The sequence below is a fragment of the Kazachstania africana genome, chromosome 10 (genome assembly GCF_000304475.1).
Source record: "Kazachstania africana CBS 2517 chromosome 10, complete genome".
In the NCBI taxonomy this organism is placed as follows: Eukaryota; Fungi; Ascomycota; class Saccharomycetes; order Saccharomycetales; family Saccharomycetaceae; genus Kazachstania; species Kazachstania africana.
The window spans coordinates 277,724-295,566 of NC_018949.1; the positions used below are offsets into that span (position 1 = coordinate 277,724).

Below are 17,843 nucleotides of genomic sequence, written 5' to 3' on the forward strand. Positions count from 1 at the left end.
CAGTCGAAAATGGCTGTGACGCTGCCTATACTTCCCCCGCTGCGACGCCGGGATCTGGCTTGGTCGAACTGTCAGATCCCGATCGATGGTGCTCATTTGCTTCTGAGAATATATAATCGTATCGTGCTTTTCAATGACTTATTATAAGTTATATATTATGTAAAAAGTCTTTGCGATTTAGACTCACCACAGTGTTTGAGTGTTCAATAAATGAGATACTCTATGTCTGTGTTGAAACCTTAACGGTAAACTCAATGGTTTGGATACTGTGTCCGGGCGTGTTTCGTCGGAGTGTTCAGTACTCTCGTTTTTTAGTGTAGCTGTTTCTCTAACTGGTAATGCTATTTCCACCATATTAGATTCGACGTCTTCTTTTTTCTTACTATCCTTTATTTCAATATCTTCCCATCTGATCCAATTCATCGGTAAATTAGAGAACTTCTTGAACTCTTGTCTCTCAAAACGAATTTTCGCTCTTAAATCGTAGTTCGCTCTGTAAGCATTAATCTTGTTGCTGCAAGCATTATCAATACCACCATCTAAAAATATGAATTTTAAAATGTTCCATATTTGTCTCTTATTTTCTTGATTAACATCCATTTTATCATAATCGCTTCTAGAGAGAATGTCACTATCTTTCAAGATGACCAACATTTGTAAATCTAAAACATATCTATAGATTTGACCATCCTGATCCTTGGTAATATAATACAACGGTAAAAACTTATTATAGTCACTGTCCGTACTGAAATTAATAAGTTTTAAACCTAATGGGTAGAAGGATCGTATATAGCGTCTTCTCCTCAGTTCGTTCTCCTTTTCTTGCTTTGCAACTTCTAATTTTTTTAATCTTGCCTCTTCCTCAATTTTTTTAGCTTCTAAAATTTTTTGTTTGGCCTTCTCTTCGACACGTTTTTGTTCATCTGATTTCATCTTTTCTAAAATTTCTTGTTCCTTCTTTTTCTTACTTTCAAGTCTCCTTTGAATATATTCTTCTTCAGCTTTCAATCTTTGCTCTTTTTCTTCTGGAGTTTCCTTGATAACAGGAGCTTCAACCGGAGAATCTAACTTCACCTTTTTGGCGATGTGAACATCACTAGCACTACTACTTAAATTAGAAGAAGAGTGTCTCGATAACGGATTGGCAGTGATAGGAGACATAGTCCTTCTTCTTGAAGGCACTTTGACTGGTTCATCATCTTTCTCTTCTTCCATTGGTGTCTCTCTTGAAACTTTTAGTTCCTCATTGTTAATTTTGTCCTTTTCCTGGATATTGTGAAACTTGATGGATTTTTTTGCTTGTAGTAATGTTGATGATGAAGCTCGTGGGATCTGTTCAGCCAGATTCTTTTCCTTGTTGTCCTGTTTTCTCCTATCTTCATTCACAGAAAGCGACCTCTCTGTCTTTTGTACACTTTTAATCAAAGTGGATCTTTCATCTTTCCTAACGTGTTCATCCTTTATTTCTCTAAGGACGTTACCGTCATATTTTTCTACCGCTTTTTTCAATAATGCAATTTCTCTCTCGTCTACGAGACCTAGAAGACTGTTTTGCGCATAGTACAATGCATCGTGGCCACTCTTATCCCTAGCTAGTGGATTCGCGCCAGCTTCTATTAATAACTTCACCGTTCCTAGATGATCTCTCCCCACCGATTGGAGCAGCGGTGTTACATTATCTCTATTGTGATTATTTACAGGCGCTCCAAATGCCAAAAATATGCTCGTTACATCTTCATGTCCAAATTTAACAGCCTCCATAAATGCCTTGAAATCTGCTTTTCCTCCATTTTCGAGATATTGTCCTACATACGATAAATTACCTTCCTTTGAAGCAGCAAGCAATTTTTCTCTGCCCCATTTGGTGTTAAGATCATTCCAGTAGAAATGTATGTCGGATGATTGTTCATTAGTGTCATGTGTTTCCGCGTCCTTGGCACTTGTTTTATTCTTATTTTTTCTTTCTGTGTTCCATTTCTTGGTGAAATCTATCAGATCCTTTTTGACCGCTTCTACTTGGTCAATTTCTTCTTCATCTAGATCGTTATGTTGCTCTAATAATTCATATGCAGTGAGACCTGCTGTATTTACATGTGTTGGATCTGCACCATGCCTCAATAAATATTTTATTACATCAACATGGCCATTATTAGCGGCATCGGTTAATGGGGTATCTCTGTCACTTTCGAATGATATACAATTTATTTCTGCGTTGTATTGCAGCAGTAGCTTAACAATATCTAGATGACCACCGAGTGCAGCTTCATGCAAAGGGGTATTTCCAGCATTGTCTCTATCGTGAATATCGATTTCATCATCCTCTAGTATTTGTTTTACAATATCGTATTTACCCTTATTACAAGCTGTATGGAGTTTTGTAGACCCGAAAGCATTTTTATGGACTGTCTTCCTTTGTTTTGAAGTACTTTTGCGATGAGACTTCATTGAAAATTTTGCAGGAGATGAGCTTATCCTCGAATGTTGAGGCTTTAGAGGGGATGAATCACCATGTAAAAAACTGCTAGAAATTTCTACACTGTTCATATCATCCAGATCTGATAATTCTGAATCAGAACCACGCGGTGTACCAATTTTGTCACCTCTAATTAGTCTTCCACGAGGTTTTAATTTTACAGGTGACCCCATTTCAGTTGGAGCATCACTTTCAATCTCCCTTTCTTCTTCCATTTCCCTTTGTAACTCGCTTTCAAAATTGCCTGAGACAGATAAGTTGGGTAACGATGCAGGCCCTCGGAACATTGCTTTCAAATCTTCTCTGGATAGTGAGCCACTGCTACGCTTTTGATTCAGGGTGTCATACTCTTTCTTCGGCAAATCTGTCGCTGGTTTGATAAATTTTGTGGCAGCCATTTTGGACTCAGTATCTTCAAAAGATGGTTTGGTTGTCGTGAGACTAATTTTTTTTGCTTCCGCTTCTTTATGGTTATTATTTTCACTTGACACTTGTTTAATATCTTTGAAAGTACTATCTTTATCTGCTGGAGACAATTCGGGACTTGAGAAAATTTTATTTATATCACCACTTTGCCTTCTAATGCTAGTTTCTGTTTCTTCCAATTTAGGTACTGAATAAGAGTCAGATTCCATATTGCTTTCCAACCTTTGCTTTTCTATTTCTTGTTTCTTCTTTTCAGCCTCTAGTTTCCTTTCAGCTTCTAATTTCTCCTCCAATTTCGCTTGTTCATTCAATAATTTGAGCTCTCGTTCTCTTTTTTCCTTCTCCTCCTTTTCCTTTTGAGCCATCCTCTCTAACTCTTCTTTTCTAGAATTTACATTTGATAAATAGCTACTCAAAGATCTTTTTTTAACAGGAGCGGCCCCGCCGGTAGTATTATTCTTGTTAATGCTATTCGACACACTGTCAGACATCCTATATTATGTGCCTTTCAACTGTATGTGTGTTCCTTCAGGATGTTATACTTTGTATGTGTACTTAATTCAGCATTAACCTTCTTGGTATTTTTTTTTTTTTTTTTTTTGTCTCTTCTTTGATATTGGAAACCACAGAGACAGAGACCCATTCACCACAACTGCAAAGCATAGTTTGACATAATGCAATGTCAGGATAATACCGATGGGGTTAATAACTTGATAACAGTTAACTATAATTATTAGCGTATTGCACAGTGTTAACAACGATATTTTGTTACTATCTGACTTATTTTGCGGTCATGCAACGTTAAATTACTTCACACGCAAGACAAAATGTTAATATACAAAATGAAGAAATTTCAATTAATTCAAGATGGAAAGAGTTAAATTATTCTCGACAAATCCAGAACGACAGGTAGTACATTGAAACTACTCTCAGTATGATTAAATATATTGCCATATTGCGTTCACTATCTTGGTGATTTTCTCTTTTATTATGAGACGGCGACATGGGAAGAATTTTTCAATATTGAAAAGTTCGATCGATCGAATAATGTCGAAGATGACTTTGACAAGCTCTAGAGACATACAGATACCGTAAGATGGCACCTCCTTTCTTTCCGGACATACTGCAGAATGTCAATGGCCTCTTGAACAGAGATTTCTATCAAAATACGCCAACTGCTGTCAATATATCTACTACTGCGTCCAATGGTGTTAAATTCAATATCAATGGGAAGCAACTCGCTAGAGATGCGCCTTTACAAGCAAATATTGAGGCCAGACTATCAGATAAAGTCACTGGTATCTCTATATCACAAGGCTGGTCGAACAAGAACAAATTAAACAATAAAGTCGAGTTGAATAAATTGGTCATACCTGGCTTGAAATTCAACGTGATGTCAAATTTCAGTCCAGCAGATGATACAAAGTCTGCTAAATTGAATTTAAGCCTTGTGAAACCATTTTTTTCCACCAGGGCAACTTTAGATAAGTCTCTTTTCACAGGTAATCTGACTTTATCCCATGATAACATTGTAACTGGTGCTGAATTTTCGTACGATATTGCGAGTGGTACTATTTCTCGTCATGCCATGGCGATGGCCTATCAATCCAAGGATTATACCATTGGATTACTGATTTCCGACATGCAATTAGCCACTGCTTCTTTCTACCAGGTGCTGAATTCAAATTTACAGGTCGGTGCAAAAGCAACAATGAATTCAAAACTGAATTCAAATGTCAATATTGAGTTTGCAACGAAGTATAGACCAGATGAGTCTTCGCAAATTAAATGTAAAATTAACGATCTGGGTAAATTAACAGTTTCCTGTAAACAAGATTTGAAAAAGGGCATCACTGTAGGTGTTGGTGCTTCCATGAATGCTTTGAAGTTAGATGAACCAATCCAAAAGATTGGATGGTCTTTAAACTTTTCATCTTGATTGTACTATTATATATATAAAAGTTATACAAATATTTCTTTCCCCCCTCCCTAGAATGATTACAGTATGATGTTGACTGCTTGATTAGTCCACACATTGCACTCTACCACCATCACAATACCATATACCATACTCTTCAGAACCGGAGGATGGATGCCTAACGCTTCTATTAGTAAGTCGCAGCGTCGCACAGCGCAAGAAGGCAGGAAGCTGGAAATAAAAACAGCTCGAAAAGAGTCACAACGCACTCCAATTGATTGCATATCAAGAGTCCAACTCAAGGCTCAAATAGCAAGCAAGTAGCATCGTGAGTATCAAAATATTCTTTAAATATGCGTATAAACCATCACTCTGGACGAATTTCTTGTTTTCTTAGTAAATAAATACTTTTTTTCCGTCAGTAAACTTGATCAGATTATTTTAGTAGAGGATATTGGAACAATAAATTGAAACAGAAGCTGAGATAAACAGTCCAATTAATCAGGTTTCGTCATGTCTTCCTCCTTGGGTGATGAAGTGGCTACTGTAATTTCTGAGGACTTTGGTTTTAAAACGTTAGGTTCCAAAGTTATCCTCCCTTCCTACAATGAATCGTTACCATTTACAAGTTTAAAAAATTTAGCCATTCATGATGACAAAGCACTTTTTGCTGCATACTCAGGTGGTAAGCTTATTTGTGGTAATTTACAGAATTTGAGAGATCATGTGTGCGATAATAAAGATTTGGAGCTTTCGCTAGAGAAAACAATTGAAAATGTCATATATTTAACATTCCACAATGATGACTTACTAGTGGTGATGAGAGATGGTTCCATCAATCTCTTTGATACCTCGTCATATCAAGCTTCAGAACTCACTATTGGAACATCTATTTGTGATATAAAGCTGCACAATTCTCTTCTAATATTTCTAGACACAGACGGTAATCTCTCACAGTACAATCTATTAACTAATTCCACTACAAACGTAACTGAAAATGTAGCATCATTTGATATCTATGAAGATAATGTCTTTGTACTTTCAAAACAAGGCAATTTTCAAAAGTATACTTCCATCAATGATTCGATTATACCGCAACAAACGTGGCAATTCCCTGCAGATATAAATAATATCATAGCTGAAGGCAACGTTCCTACAATTATTTCTGCTTTATACGGTAACCAATGCTTAATGATCTTTGGACAGCCGATTTCGGAAGACTCAGAAGATGTAATGTATGATTATATGACATATCTTGTGGACATAGGGCAAGAAATTGTATTTCATGAAACTTTTGATATTGCTCCAGCTTATGGTACTGTATTAAGATATCCAACATACTATAACATTACTTTGCCAAATTTGTTAGATGGCACAGAACATATTAATGTAATAAGTTCTTCATGTGCAAGTGAAATAAGTATATGTGATTCAAAGGATGTTATACAACCATCTCAAGATAGTGAAAGAGCTGTGCTACCAGTAAGCAAAGATAGTGATAACGATACAAATCCTATCGGAGTATGTTTAGACATACTGACTACTGGTGCAGTCTCACAGCCGTGCGCTGGTGTGGATTCCATCGGACAGTTGCCATTGATTTATATTTTGAATAGTGAAGGTAATTTACAGATTGTAGGACTATACCACGCTAGTGCCATAAAAGAAAATAACTATCACGTCAATAATCTGCAAAAGGTAAAGAAGCAAGAAAAAAATCCTCAAGAATCGCCCAATTTGACCAATCTCATATTGGAAAATAGCGAAGAAAGGAAAAAAAACAAGGAAAGCACCGGTACAACTGCTTTTGACCAATCTTTCAAAACTGACGCTGAAAACCCATTCTTGCCTAAAAGTGATAGTACAGTCAACGAAAAAGTCCCTTCATTTTCTGTTTCAGCATCCGGACAGGATGCATTGTTAAAAGAACCCAGCTCAGCATTTGGTACTCCTGCATTTGGAAAACTATCTTTGGGTGACGAATCCAAAACGGTAGGTTTTACAGAAAAGACCCCAACATTTGGCACATCACCATTCGGACAAACTTCAGTATCATCAGATAGGCCAAGCTTCGGATCAGTTTCCTTCGGTCAGACATCAATTTCTCAAGATAAACCAACATTTGAGGCACCAGCGTTCGGAGCACCAGCGTTTGGGTCCCCCTCATTCGGACAGACGCCGGCCTCTCTAGATAAGCCGACGTCTGGGGCACCAACATTTGGAGCACCATCGTTCGGGCAGACTACAGCTTCTCCAGATAAGCCGTCTTTTGGAACACCATCTTTTGGCCAGAACTCTTTCGCTCAAGGAAAACCAATTTTTGGAATGACCTCAACAAAACAATCAAAACCACAATTAGATCAAGGTAGCTTCTTTGCGGCCAATACGGATAAAAAGTCACCTTTTGCTACCTTTGCTACCTTTGCTGCTAAAGAATCACCATTCGGAAATTTTTCAGCAACAGATTCAGCGTTTGCTACTACGGTAAACGAGCAATCTCCATTTGCAAGCCTGACAAACAAGGAATCACCATTCGCAAAACTGATCGGTTCGCAACAGCCGCATAGCACATCAGCTGAGCATGCAATAACACCAAACTCACCACAGTTAACGGAGCAAAAGATTGAATCTCCAATTATTGATGAAGTGGAAAGTTCAAAGGAAACAACAGAAGCCATAGGAGCATCTGATGAGGAGCTCGAAGTAGAAAGTTCAAAGGAGATGACGGAAGAGTCATCAGTAGAAGCATCTAATGGAGAACTCGAGGTGGAAGCCGAAGCTGAAGAATCAAGTGAAGGGTCAGAAGAGAACCAGAACACAAGTGAGAACTTTGATGATACTACTGTCGAGCAAAGCCCTTTTGATGTAGCAATCGTCAAACCGGCAGGGGCTAATCTGGAAAGAAGTTCCATTGCTTCCTTAACAGATAAAATAAAGAAAAGTGCTAATATTGAAAGTAGTAGCGTATCAATGCCGACATTCCATGCTGATAACTTGTCTAAAGAGGGATCTAAAGGAGGATCACCTTTTTCTGCATTCACTAATAAATTAAACGAACCATCAACAACAACTTTGAATTTTAACACCAAAGTTCCCTCCCCCTCAACTAAGCCAGCATTCTCCTTTGGAATAGAAAAAGAGGAATCAACAGAAAAAAATCATACTGAAGGTGATGAGGAAAATAAAGTTACTGAAGCGAGTAACAAAATCCTGTCAGGAGAAGAACAACAAGAGGACCAAAAAGAACAAGCAATGTCTGACGAACCTGGGAGCAGCTCGGTCCAAACTATACCGGCTGAATCTACAATAGGTCAAGCCCACGCTCAAGACAGTATGACTTCGTTGGGTGAAGTGAATGAGGGAGAACTTTCAGAGTTTTCGATTGAACAGTTAGACGATATAAAGAAACTTGAACTGGGAAGTGAGGCAAATAAGGAAAGCAGGGTCGAGAACCAGGAGACTGAAAAGGTTCCCGAACGTGAGAAAAGGACAGACTCCAATGAACTGGACAAACAATCTTCTGTAGGTACCAGGGAACATGAGATAAATGACAGTGATTTTGAAATATCATCCGAAGAAAGTATATTAGGAAAAGAAAAAGAAGAAGAAGAAGAAGAAAAAGAAGAACTACAAGCATCTTCCGATGTTTCTGATGTGGGCTTCCAGTCCAAACCAGAATCCGCCGATGCACACACACAAAGCTACACACCTATCACAGTTTCACAAAGTACTCAAGTTGCTTCTAAGCAATCCTATGATGTGAAAGTACAAACAGAGCCTGTGCAAACGTGCGATTTTGAAATGGAAGCGTTTGAGGAAGATGAGTCCTATTTAGCGGAGCTTCATAAGCCCAAACCATTAAGACAATACTTTATCGGGGCAAAGTTACCAGCCATCCCATTTTCTTCTAATGATCCAACCATGTCCTCTTTCGAAAGTACTTACCATATGATCACCGCAGAGTTTTCAGTCTTGGAATGCAACGTGTCGAATTTGGGAGACTTCCTTCTCGATCAAAGCACGTTACCACTGAATAAGCGTACAGAAAGATCCATAAGCAATATGTATACATGGAGAATACCAGAAATTGAGAAGCTCAAAGACATTCTAACAGATCATCAGAGAAAATTTTCCGAAACCAATCTTTTCACCCAAACTCTCGACGCTGACGTTGTTGAATTCAAATCAACCTTTCTCTCCTTAGAGAAAACATTGGCGGAGACGAAAGAGGCAATTTCTCAATTGAATTGGTTGAGAAATAAAGATCTTGATGATAAATTAGCTCCATTGGCTTTACACCAAACAGAGATGAAAACTACCTTGCGTCAGAAAATGGCAGAAACATCTGCAAAAATAGCTAAAATTGATGAAGCACTGAACGTTATGAAGATTTATATGATGAAGAATGATAAGTTAGATGAAAATCCTTTAGTAAGTAAACTGGTAGCTGAAAGCGTAAACACGACTAAGCTGTTAGATACCGTCAGGCTTTTAAGAGATGAGGTTGCCAGATTACAGCTAAGCTCACCTAGTGATAAGGCAGAAGAACTCCCCTCCCTAAAGGACAAAAAAACTCCATCTATTGCTACTGTGGAGGCTAGTTTAACAATGAATACCAAGAGACAACTTGGGCAATTTTTCAAGAAAATAAATGCATCCTTAGAATGATTATATACTTGACGAGCGAAGAACACATATATAATAGCATAACATACCGTCTTTAAAGTAAATATATATTAGTTCAATAGACATGAGATTTTTTTATCGGATATTTAACCTACTAACTCTTCAAGCTTTCTTCCAAATTCTTTAATCAATATATCATTTTCTTCTTTTGTACCTATGGTGACTCTTAAACCTCCAGCACAGCCTAGTTCATTACCTCTGAATCTGATTACAACGCCTGACTTTATGGCTAACTCGGTGTATAATTTTTTGGCCAGATCATTATCACCATTATTGATTCGTAAAAGAATAAAGTTAGCATCTAGTCCACCGATGTATCCATTGTCAACGTACTTTAAGGAGGTCAATGCATTCAATAATCTTAATTTTTCCTTATTTAATATCTGAGCATTTTGCTCCATTTTCTCAAGGTTATGGTTCTGTACAGCTTTGAGAGCCATATCTGAAGTTACTGTTGATATATTGTAAGGGGCCTTCATTGCATTTAGAATTTTCGACAACTTTTTTGTGGCAATTGTCATGCCCAATCTAATACCAGCCAAACCAAATGACTTAGAAAGAGTTTGTAACGTCACTAAATTAGGATACTTGGTGACTAAAGGAGCAGTAGATCCCCCACTGAAGTCAATATAGGCCTCATCAACGATTACTAAACCTTGGTCCCAGTTTTTTAACAAATATTCGATTCTATCAATTTCTATCTTTGCACCTGTAGGATTACCAGGAGATGTAATGAAAACTAATTTGATAAGCGGATCGTTTGCTAAGATGTTGAGAATTTCTGTAGCATCAATTTGAAAGCTATTATCTTCCGTGATTAAGGGGCATGTTACAACGTCCACATCGTTTATGTTTGCACAAACAGAATACATGGAATATGTAGGCGGTAGAACGAGAATTTTCTCTTTGCTAGGCACGCAAGACGCCCTTATGATGGCATCAATACTTTCATCTGATCCAACACCTAAGCAAAAATTTTCATCAGTGAGTGGTACTAAGTCATAGGATCGAAAAACAGAAGTCTTATTACGGTATGAAGCCATTGCCTTTTTAAATTCAATTTGATGCGGGTCAGGATAACGATGCAAGTTTGTTCCTTGTAATTCAATTTGAGTTGGTCCATACGCATTCTCGTTAGCATCTAAAAGTATACCTTCTTTAAAGTCATCTCTAGCACAACGATACGCTTCCAGATTGTAAATTTTTGGCCTTATAATTTTTTCAAGATTGAATACCATTTCAGTCACTTAAATACCTTCTGTTACAGAACATAAAGGAACCAAATCCTAGCAAACCAATATGATGGTATATAAATACAAGTTCCATCATCTGAAAGAGGGAATCTTGTGACTCACTTTTTTTCTCGAAATGTTATTATATTGCTATTTACTATTAATTTTCGGGTTATTTTTGACTCTTTTTTATATTACCGAATCCAATGATAATCAACTTTAATAGGCGAGGGCATTCGATCGCTGAACGGTAATGATAGATGAAAAATCATAGAAAGAATTTGATATGAGATATTTCTATTAGAATTTCTTGCCTTGCAATAGACTAGAGAGGGTAAGAATGAAAGGTATAAATGTTGTAAGGAATTGAATTCATGCCTTTTTTACTAGAGACCCTTTTCAATCCTTCCATAAAGTCCTTCTATTAATTACCATCGCAAAACAGAAGACTTGATCTGCGCTTCTTAACCCTTTTAACCAATTCTTGCTATTCTTGCTTTCCCGCCTACGCCAATAATGTCAGACAATTATTGCCAAAGGTATAAATTTCAATTTACTTTCATATCACTCTTCATGCCAAGAATCTTCCTTTTGTTCTTCTCTTTTTTCTTTTCTCAATTCTCGACGACAGAAATGTGCGTACTCCTGAAAGACTACGGCTCAACCTTCCTTTACTTTTTTTGCTCTCTCGACTTGACACAAAGCTATTTTTGGCAATAACATTACCGAATCAGGAAAAGCTTGCCTGACGACAGAAAATTCTCCCACAGGGTAAAACAAAGTTATTTTTAGATTCCTTTTTTGGCCATGCATCGAAATCCATCAACAACATAGTAAGAGCTTGTAGATTATTCTGTGAAAAGTAAAGAAAAAAATTCTTTCAATTCCTTTCTTGACCTGAAATGCTCGTTATTGATCATTCTATTGCGAATAATTGATTCTTTACTAAAGGATTCTCCAAAATTGAATTCAAGATCAAACAGATCAGGTCCAAAATCATGTCAACTATAGTATTATATCCAAGAAGCTTACCAGAATTAATTACCACTACTACCCAAACTACACAATCTTCCAAGGATAGTTCTACGAAAACTACAGCAACCACGTCAGCGTCTAATTCTGTGACCACTTCTGCCTCCCAAAATGCTAGTTTATATTCCTCACAATCGTCATCGTCCATAACACCAACGATAACACCTCCTTCTGCTAGCCGAAATCCACACGTTATGCAACTGTCGCATATGTCACAAGGTACTCTCTATATCGCCGTTGGTACGGTCATTGGTTTTATAATGTTGGCTTCAATTATTGGATGGTTATTTACAGGATGGCTATCCCGTAGACATAAATTGCTTTATGCAGAACAGAATTACTACGATTATATTAACGGCAATGGAAACAATTCACCGAATTTGAGCTATTCTTCAAGTAATGAAGATTTCGACAATGAAAAACTTTTGAATGAGAAAATGGAGGCACATAGTGGTAACAATGCAGACTCCACGATAGAAAATTGTAAGGAAATGAGGAATACTGATGTAATAAAAAGTACTGATACTTTGCATCTCAAAAATAGTAGAAACTCGATGTTTATTTCGCCAACAGTTTATATAATGAGTGAACATAGTAGGAAACTATCAAAGGGAACATGCAGTGATAGACAAAGTAAAGCACTATCGACCTGTTCCATACAAAGCTTCCAAGATATTATGCAACTACAAAGACCAGAACAACCAATGCTGATTGAAAAACCAAAAAGGGCGTCCAGGCTAAGATTTAGTGTAAGCTCAGATGACGGATATGTGGACTCTACAAAAATCAATTCTTCATTAATGCCATCAGCATCCAATCTGAATGTTCAAAGAGATATTACTAAGAAAGCCAAAAGAAAATCAACGCCATCCATGTATTTAGATGATCTTCTTGAAAGCAGCCTGTGAAATTTTGACACATTTGCATATATATTTCACCTTGTAACATTTAAGAGAAAATTTTTTCTTCTATATTATATATTAAATATCTAGTTTTTGTTTTCATGTTGCTTCGTCAAAGAGTCATTGTAAAAACCCTAAGACCATATTACATAATTATACAACTGCTACCACCGTCATTTTCAGTAGAGGCTGAAACTTGAGGGCCTGCAGTCAATGCGACTCTTGCAGCTTCAGTAAAAGCTTCATTGACACCTTTATTGGACTTGGCACTACATTCTAAGTAACGTAAAGCACCAATCTTCTTTGCCATTGCTAAACCTTCTTCGTATGTTATTAAACTGTTATTACTACTATTGAGATTTTTGTTTTGATGAATATTATTTGGAGTAATTGCCTTATTTTCACTATCGTTATTTCTTAAATCACATTTCAAAGCGACCAAGACAAGTTTGACACCTTCACAATGGTCTGTAATCTCACCAACCCATTTATTTCTTACATTTTCCAAAGAATCACGAGAATCTATACTGAAACACAACATGATCGTATGAGTGTCGGAATATGAAAGAGATCGTAATCTATCAAATTCTTCTTGACCTGCAGTATCCCATAAGGAAAGGGTGATATGTCTGTTGTCCACGAAAATATCGTGAATGTAGTTTTCGAAAACGGTAGGTTCGTAGACTTCCGGGAAGTAACCTCTTGTGAAGACATTCAATAACGATGTCTTACCGCAGGCACCGTCGCCTAAAATAACAATTTTTCTCTCAATTGGTTTAGTAGAAGTTGAAGAGGATCCACAGAGAAATGCCATTGTCCTTTGCTATGAGATGATGTGCCAAATCTTCGATTGGTTTGCACTAATCTTGTTACTGTCAACATAGCAGAGATTGCTAAATAATTTTTTTCTTTGCCTGTTTTGCACCACTCCCAGATAGTGAATGAAATAAAAAAAAAGCAAAACAAAAACACGAGTCTGTGTTACCCGGTAATCCCAGAAAAGTGACAGCATAGAAGCAAATTGACGAGAAGAGCCATATCAAGCTCAACTAGACCCGTATAATTGTGCTGCAACTTTAATAGATTTACTGATTCATGAACTAATTTTTGGCTTAGTAAGTAACGTGTTTTGAAAAAGTCAAAAAAAACTCAATGGCCAGCATGCAAATATCGAGCCGACTAGGCTTTGCTCCGACCGATATAGTCTGCAGATAGAAGGGAGCTACGAAATCAATCACTGTATGAGAGCAATACACATAGGAGACGCAGCGTGCACATATATTCCCCCTTTTTTATCATGAAGTGCGTAGTTGCCAAGAGCAGCGATAGCTGTCATAATATTTTCACTGCTGTAAACAGTAAACAGATCTTAAAATTAGAGTTTCCCAACCCAAAGAAAACATGGGAGTTTCTCAATAAATGCGACACATAGGTCCGAAGTAGAAGGTTTCTGAGAGACAATTGAGGTGAATGTTGGCGTGTTGCAGAAGCTGTGATGAAACTTCTATACGTAACTAAAGTTTTATAATTCTCTGTGGGATCTTTTGGTCGGACTAGGGTACTGTAACGAAAAAGCTGAAAAGTGGTGATTCCTTTTTGTAGCCATTGATACAGCAGCTAAAAAAAGACAGAACGTGTAACGCAAGATATACAACTGCATCAGAAAAAGACAAACATGTAAAGGTAAGATATACGAGTGCATCAGAAAATGGCCCAAGGTCCTTCAGGAAAAGCGCAAAAGAAAAAAATAAACTAGAAAAATAACGTACTCATCAGTGTTGCAGCAGTAGTAACATTTCTTCTCAATGAACAAATTCATCCAAAATTCTTCTTGTCTTTAGATACTATAGAAGCAAGCATTCTCTAACTGCTTTCTAGTCGTTTTACGATAGTTGCCTGTTCCTGTGGCTCAAAATCCGCAAGAATGTTCCATTTCCCTTTTCATAGTGCCGATTGCACACTCCCGGTACAAAATCGCACGAATAACCTTCTGCAGCATTACTCTGGAATATCTAAGAAAGAAAAGTATAAACTATTAAACGGAAAACTAAAATCCTTTTGTTCCCCTGGTCACGAATGGTTTTTATAGGAGTTCCAGTGCCTGTCGTTCGAGTTTGAGAATTTTCCTGCATCGAGCTCTGTGTAATTAGAAAGTGAAAAAACTTTTTGATGCCCACAGAGAAAATAAGGCATGCGGATAGTCCTTTAAAAGTAGCCAAGTAAAACTTTAATAGCATAAAAGGAAGGTAAAGTCGGCTTTGTGGAAACGCAAAATGGCATTTTAAGTACTCAGAATGTGGAAGTAAATAAAACTATCAAAGGCAAACTAAAAAAAATTTTAGAAAAAAATTTGGTACTCTGTCGCGTGTTACTCATTTGCACTTACCTATGTAAGATAAAAACTACACATTTTGACGTCATTCAATGCTCTCATCGTTTTAAACATCTTGTAAGTGTATTTTATAATTTCTTAAACTCTTTCTCTTCATTTTCTTCCTCTTATATTTTATCGTGCAAGTTACATTCTTTAACAGACCTGGCAGTCCTGCGGAGCTTAAATTCTTTCAAGATTTATCACTACTAGTTTCTCGCAACGCACTCTTATATTCAAATATACTCTTACCCAGAGAAAAATTACAGTTTTTCTCAGTTTCATTTCCTTCCTCTCAGTTCTTTTCAGTTTCATTGTTGCGCTTACATGAAGTAATTTATTACCTGCGTGCTATATAAACTTGAAAAAAACTGAAGGGCCAAAATATAAGAATATAGTGTATGCATACCGAAAAATTGAGAAAATTTTAAATTTGACACCATATATATTACACAGAAAATTGAAATTAACGTTCAAACGTTTTTTATTCACTTTTCTCAACTCATAGTCTCCAAATCGTTGGTCCATGATTGATAGATAAAGGTAATTAGTACAACAGTTTTCCAGAAAAAAGAGAGGCTAGACCAGCAAAAAAAAAAATAACGAAAAAAAGAAGCTTGAACTTTGAACATCGACACACCTAGAAATTAATTCAATACTGTTCTCCTCATTAATATATTCTCGTTAATAATTAATTATCACCATATTTTTTTAAAAGAGTTCGATAAGTTTTAATTGACCATGAATTTGTATGAATCGAAATTCTCTGCTGGTGAAGACGAAGAGAGTATAGATTCAAACCATATAATTTCTGAGATAAACTTCAATGATAGCATACAGAAAGATGGCAACAAAATTGTTAATGGGAACAATCCTTCAATGATGAATGCTTATTTTCATCCGGATACCAATAGCATCAATTCAATTGAAGAAAACAATACTTTTACAAATAGCAATAGTGAAACTTCGACAGTTTACGGAATGTCACCAATGACAGCTCCTAGCAGCAGTAATAACAAACAAACCAGAAAAAAGTGGAAAGAGGCTGAGGACATTGCCTTTCTTACCGTAATATTAAACCATTCCCTCTTATTAACATACGTAGAATATTTCAAACCAATGAAAAATTTCTGGTTAAAAATATCTAAAATATTACACGAGGAACATAGGTACGAAAGAAATGCTAGACAGTGCCATGATAGGTTCAAAGTTCTTTTTAGCAAGGCAACCAAACTAAAAGAATCTTCAATAAAGGGTGTAAAGTTTGCTGACTTACAATATTTACTTCTAAAACTTGTAAATACATTCCGCTTCCACAATGGAAATATTGTACTAAGATCGCATTCAAAATTGAGTTCAAAGTCAGTAAACAGTCCTGATCAGTCGAATCATCATAACGCTCAAGATAATATTAATCTAAAAAGCGAGTCACCATACAACCTTAATAATCATACTGATAATACTACTGATTTTGCCCTTCAAAATCCATCCGAAAATGGCTACGGCAATAATAACAATACTGGTAATAGAAGTAATAGCAATCTGTCAGAATTTGTACACTATTCTAGGTCCATGCAACAAACAACGCCAAGTGGTGGAGAGTTGACTAATTTGCCAAACGTATGTACGTCAACAGAAACTGTTGATTATTCACAGAACCCGTTCAAAAGAATACGAGAACCTATTCAACGACGAAATGAAGCGGCCCAAAGCCTCAATGGATTGCCAGAAAATGAAATACAATATATGCATAACATGTACCAATCATTATACAATATGGTCGGTAATTTTAAAAATCAAGTGGATTCTTTGCAGGCACAGGTCAACTCTTTAACTTCAGAGTTATATTCAGTAAGAAGAGTACTGAACTCATTGGACGACAATACCCAAAGTCACAGAAATATACTACAAAACCTTTATACTATGGTTCAGTCTTCTGACGAGAACAATAAGAATAATAATAATGGCCTTGACAGCGATGATCACAAAGAAAAACGTATTGAGAAATAAGAAAATCAAAGAAAAAACTGTTTACTGATTCTCCCAATAGTGTTACTTCATCATTTTCTCTGTAATTGTTTAATTTAATCAGCCTCAGCTAAGAGTTGCTGGGTGTAAATATTCGTAAGTATTCAAAATTTATAAATAGTAAAGATAAATCACGTTTAATGAGGATACATTGGAGAAAATTGAATCAGTAATCAAATTTTTGAGAAGTAAACTGGGAACTTTCTCGAAAGAGTCATTCTTATAATTGGAAAATAAGAAATATGCGGCCTGTTTGTTCTGAGCTTAACAAGTTAAAAACACATCCATCTTGAATGGATGGCCACGCTGACGTAATGTACTGTTTTCCATCAATACATGGATCTAAGTATTATTACAACTAATATAGGTAGATAACAATCACAATGTCTATGGAATCGGTGAATGAGGATCACTTTTAATGAAGATGCCTTGGGACAGTACGCATCGAGGAAAAAATCAGCAAAAACGTACCAAGCGGTCTATAATAAAATGGTCATATGCTCAAAAACAGAACTCGTTAAATTCTGATGACAAGAGTAAACCAAGAAAAGTAGAAGATCTTAACTCAGTTTCACCTAAATCTAACATATCAGAAGCAAAGAAGATTCTGAAAAAGAGAAACCCACATTAAAATGCATTTGCAGTCTAAAGAGCCACTCCAGAATTGAAAGTCGTCTCACCGTGCATTTTGATGGGAAGCTATGAAGCTTCACTTACGAGGTGCCTTCTTCTGTCTCTCCTGTGATCCTTCGAAGGAAGAAAAACCCCTCCCCCA

General features: G+C 36.6%; 7 protein-coding genes across 7 annotated transcripts; 4 read left to right on the forward strand and 3 right to left on the reverse strand.

The window, feature by feature from the left end:
- Positions 1 to 183: 183 nt before the first annotated feature.
- Positions 184 to 3,390, reverse strand: HOS4 (Hos4p; the record flags this gene model as incomplete). The annotated part of the gene is made up of 1 exon (XM_003959306.1): positions 184 to 3,390. The coding sequence occupies one exon, from the start codon at positions 3,388 to 3,390 to the stop codon at positions 184 to 186; it is 3,207 nt and encodes a 1,068-aa protein (XP_003959355.1).
- Positions 3,391 to 3,995: 605 nt separating this feature from the next.
- Positions 3,996 to 4,838, forward strand: POR2 (putative porin POR2; the record flags this gene model as incomplete). The annotated part of the gene is made up of 1 exon (XM_003959307.1): positions 3,996 to 4,838. The coding sequence occupies one exon, from the start codon at positions 3,996 to 3,998 to the stop codon at positions 4,836 to 4,838; it is 843 nt and encodes a 280-aa protein (XP_003959356.1).
- A 492-nt stretch (positions 4,839 to 5,330) lies between these two features.
- Positions 5,331 to 9,485, forward strand: NUP159 (FG-nucleoporin NUP159; the record flags this gene model as incomplete). The annotated part of the gene is made up of 1 exon (XM_003959308.1): positions 5,331 to 9,485. The coding sequence occupies one exon, from the start codon at positions 5,331 to 5,333 to the stop codon at positions 9,483 to 9,485; it is 4,155 nt and encodes a 1,384-aa protein (XP_003959357.1).
- A 104-nt stretch (positions 9,486 to 9,589) lies between these two features.
- HIS5 (histidinol-phosphate transaminase) lies at positions 9,590 to 10,741 on the reverse strand (the record flags this gene model as incomplete). Its single annotated transcript, XM_003959309.1, has 1 exon — positions 9,590 to 10,741. The coding sequence occupies one exon, from the start codon at positions 10,739 to 10,741 to the stop codon at positions 9,590 to 9,592; it is 1,152 nt and encodes a 383-aa protein (XP_003959358.1).
- A 992-nt stretch (positions 10,742 to 11,733) lies between these two features.
- PRM5 (pheromone-regulated protein PRM5) lies at positions 11,734 to 12,675 on the forward strand (the record flags this gene model as incomplete). Its single annotated transcript, XM_003959310.1, has 1 exon — positions 11,734 to 12,675. The coding sequence occupies one exon, from the start codon at positions 11,734 to 11,736 to the stop codon at positions 12,673 to 12,675; it is 942 nt and encodes a 313-aa protein (XP_003959359.1).
- Positions 12,676 to 12,814: 139 nt separating this feature from the next.
- RHO3 (Rho family GTPase RHO3) lies at positions 12,815 to 13,483 on the reverse strand (the record flags this gene model as incomplete). The annotated part of the gene is made up of 1 exon (XM_003959311.1): positions 12,815 to 13,483. The coding sequence occupies one exon, from the start codon at positions 13,481 to 13,483 to the stop codon at positions 12,815 to 12,817; it is 669 nt and encodes a 222-aa protein (XP_003959360.1).
- A 2,298-nt stretch (positions 13,484 to 15,781) lies between these two features.
- On the forward strand, positions 15,782 to 17,050 carry RPI1 (Rpi1p; the record flags this gene model as incomplete). The annotated part of the gene is made up of 1 exon (XM_003959312.1): positions 15,782 to 17,050. The coding sequence occupies one exon, from the start codon at positions 15,782 to 15,784 to the stop codon at positions 17,048 to 17,050; it is 1,269 nt and encodes a 422-aa protein (XP_003959361.1).
- Positions 17,051 to 17,843: the final 793 nt, after the last annotated feature.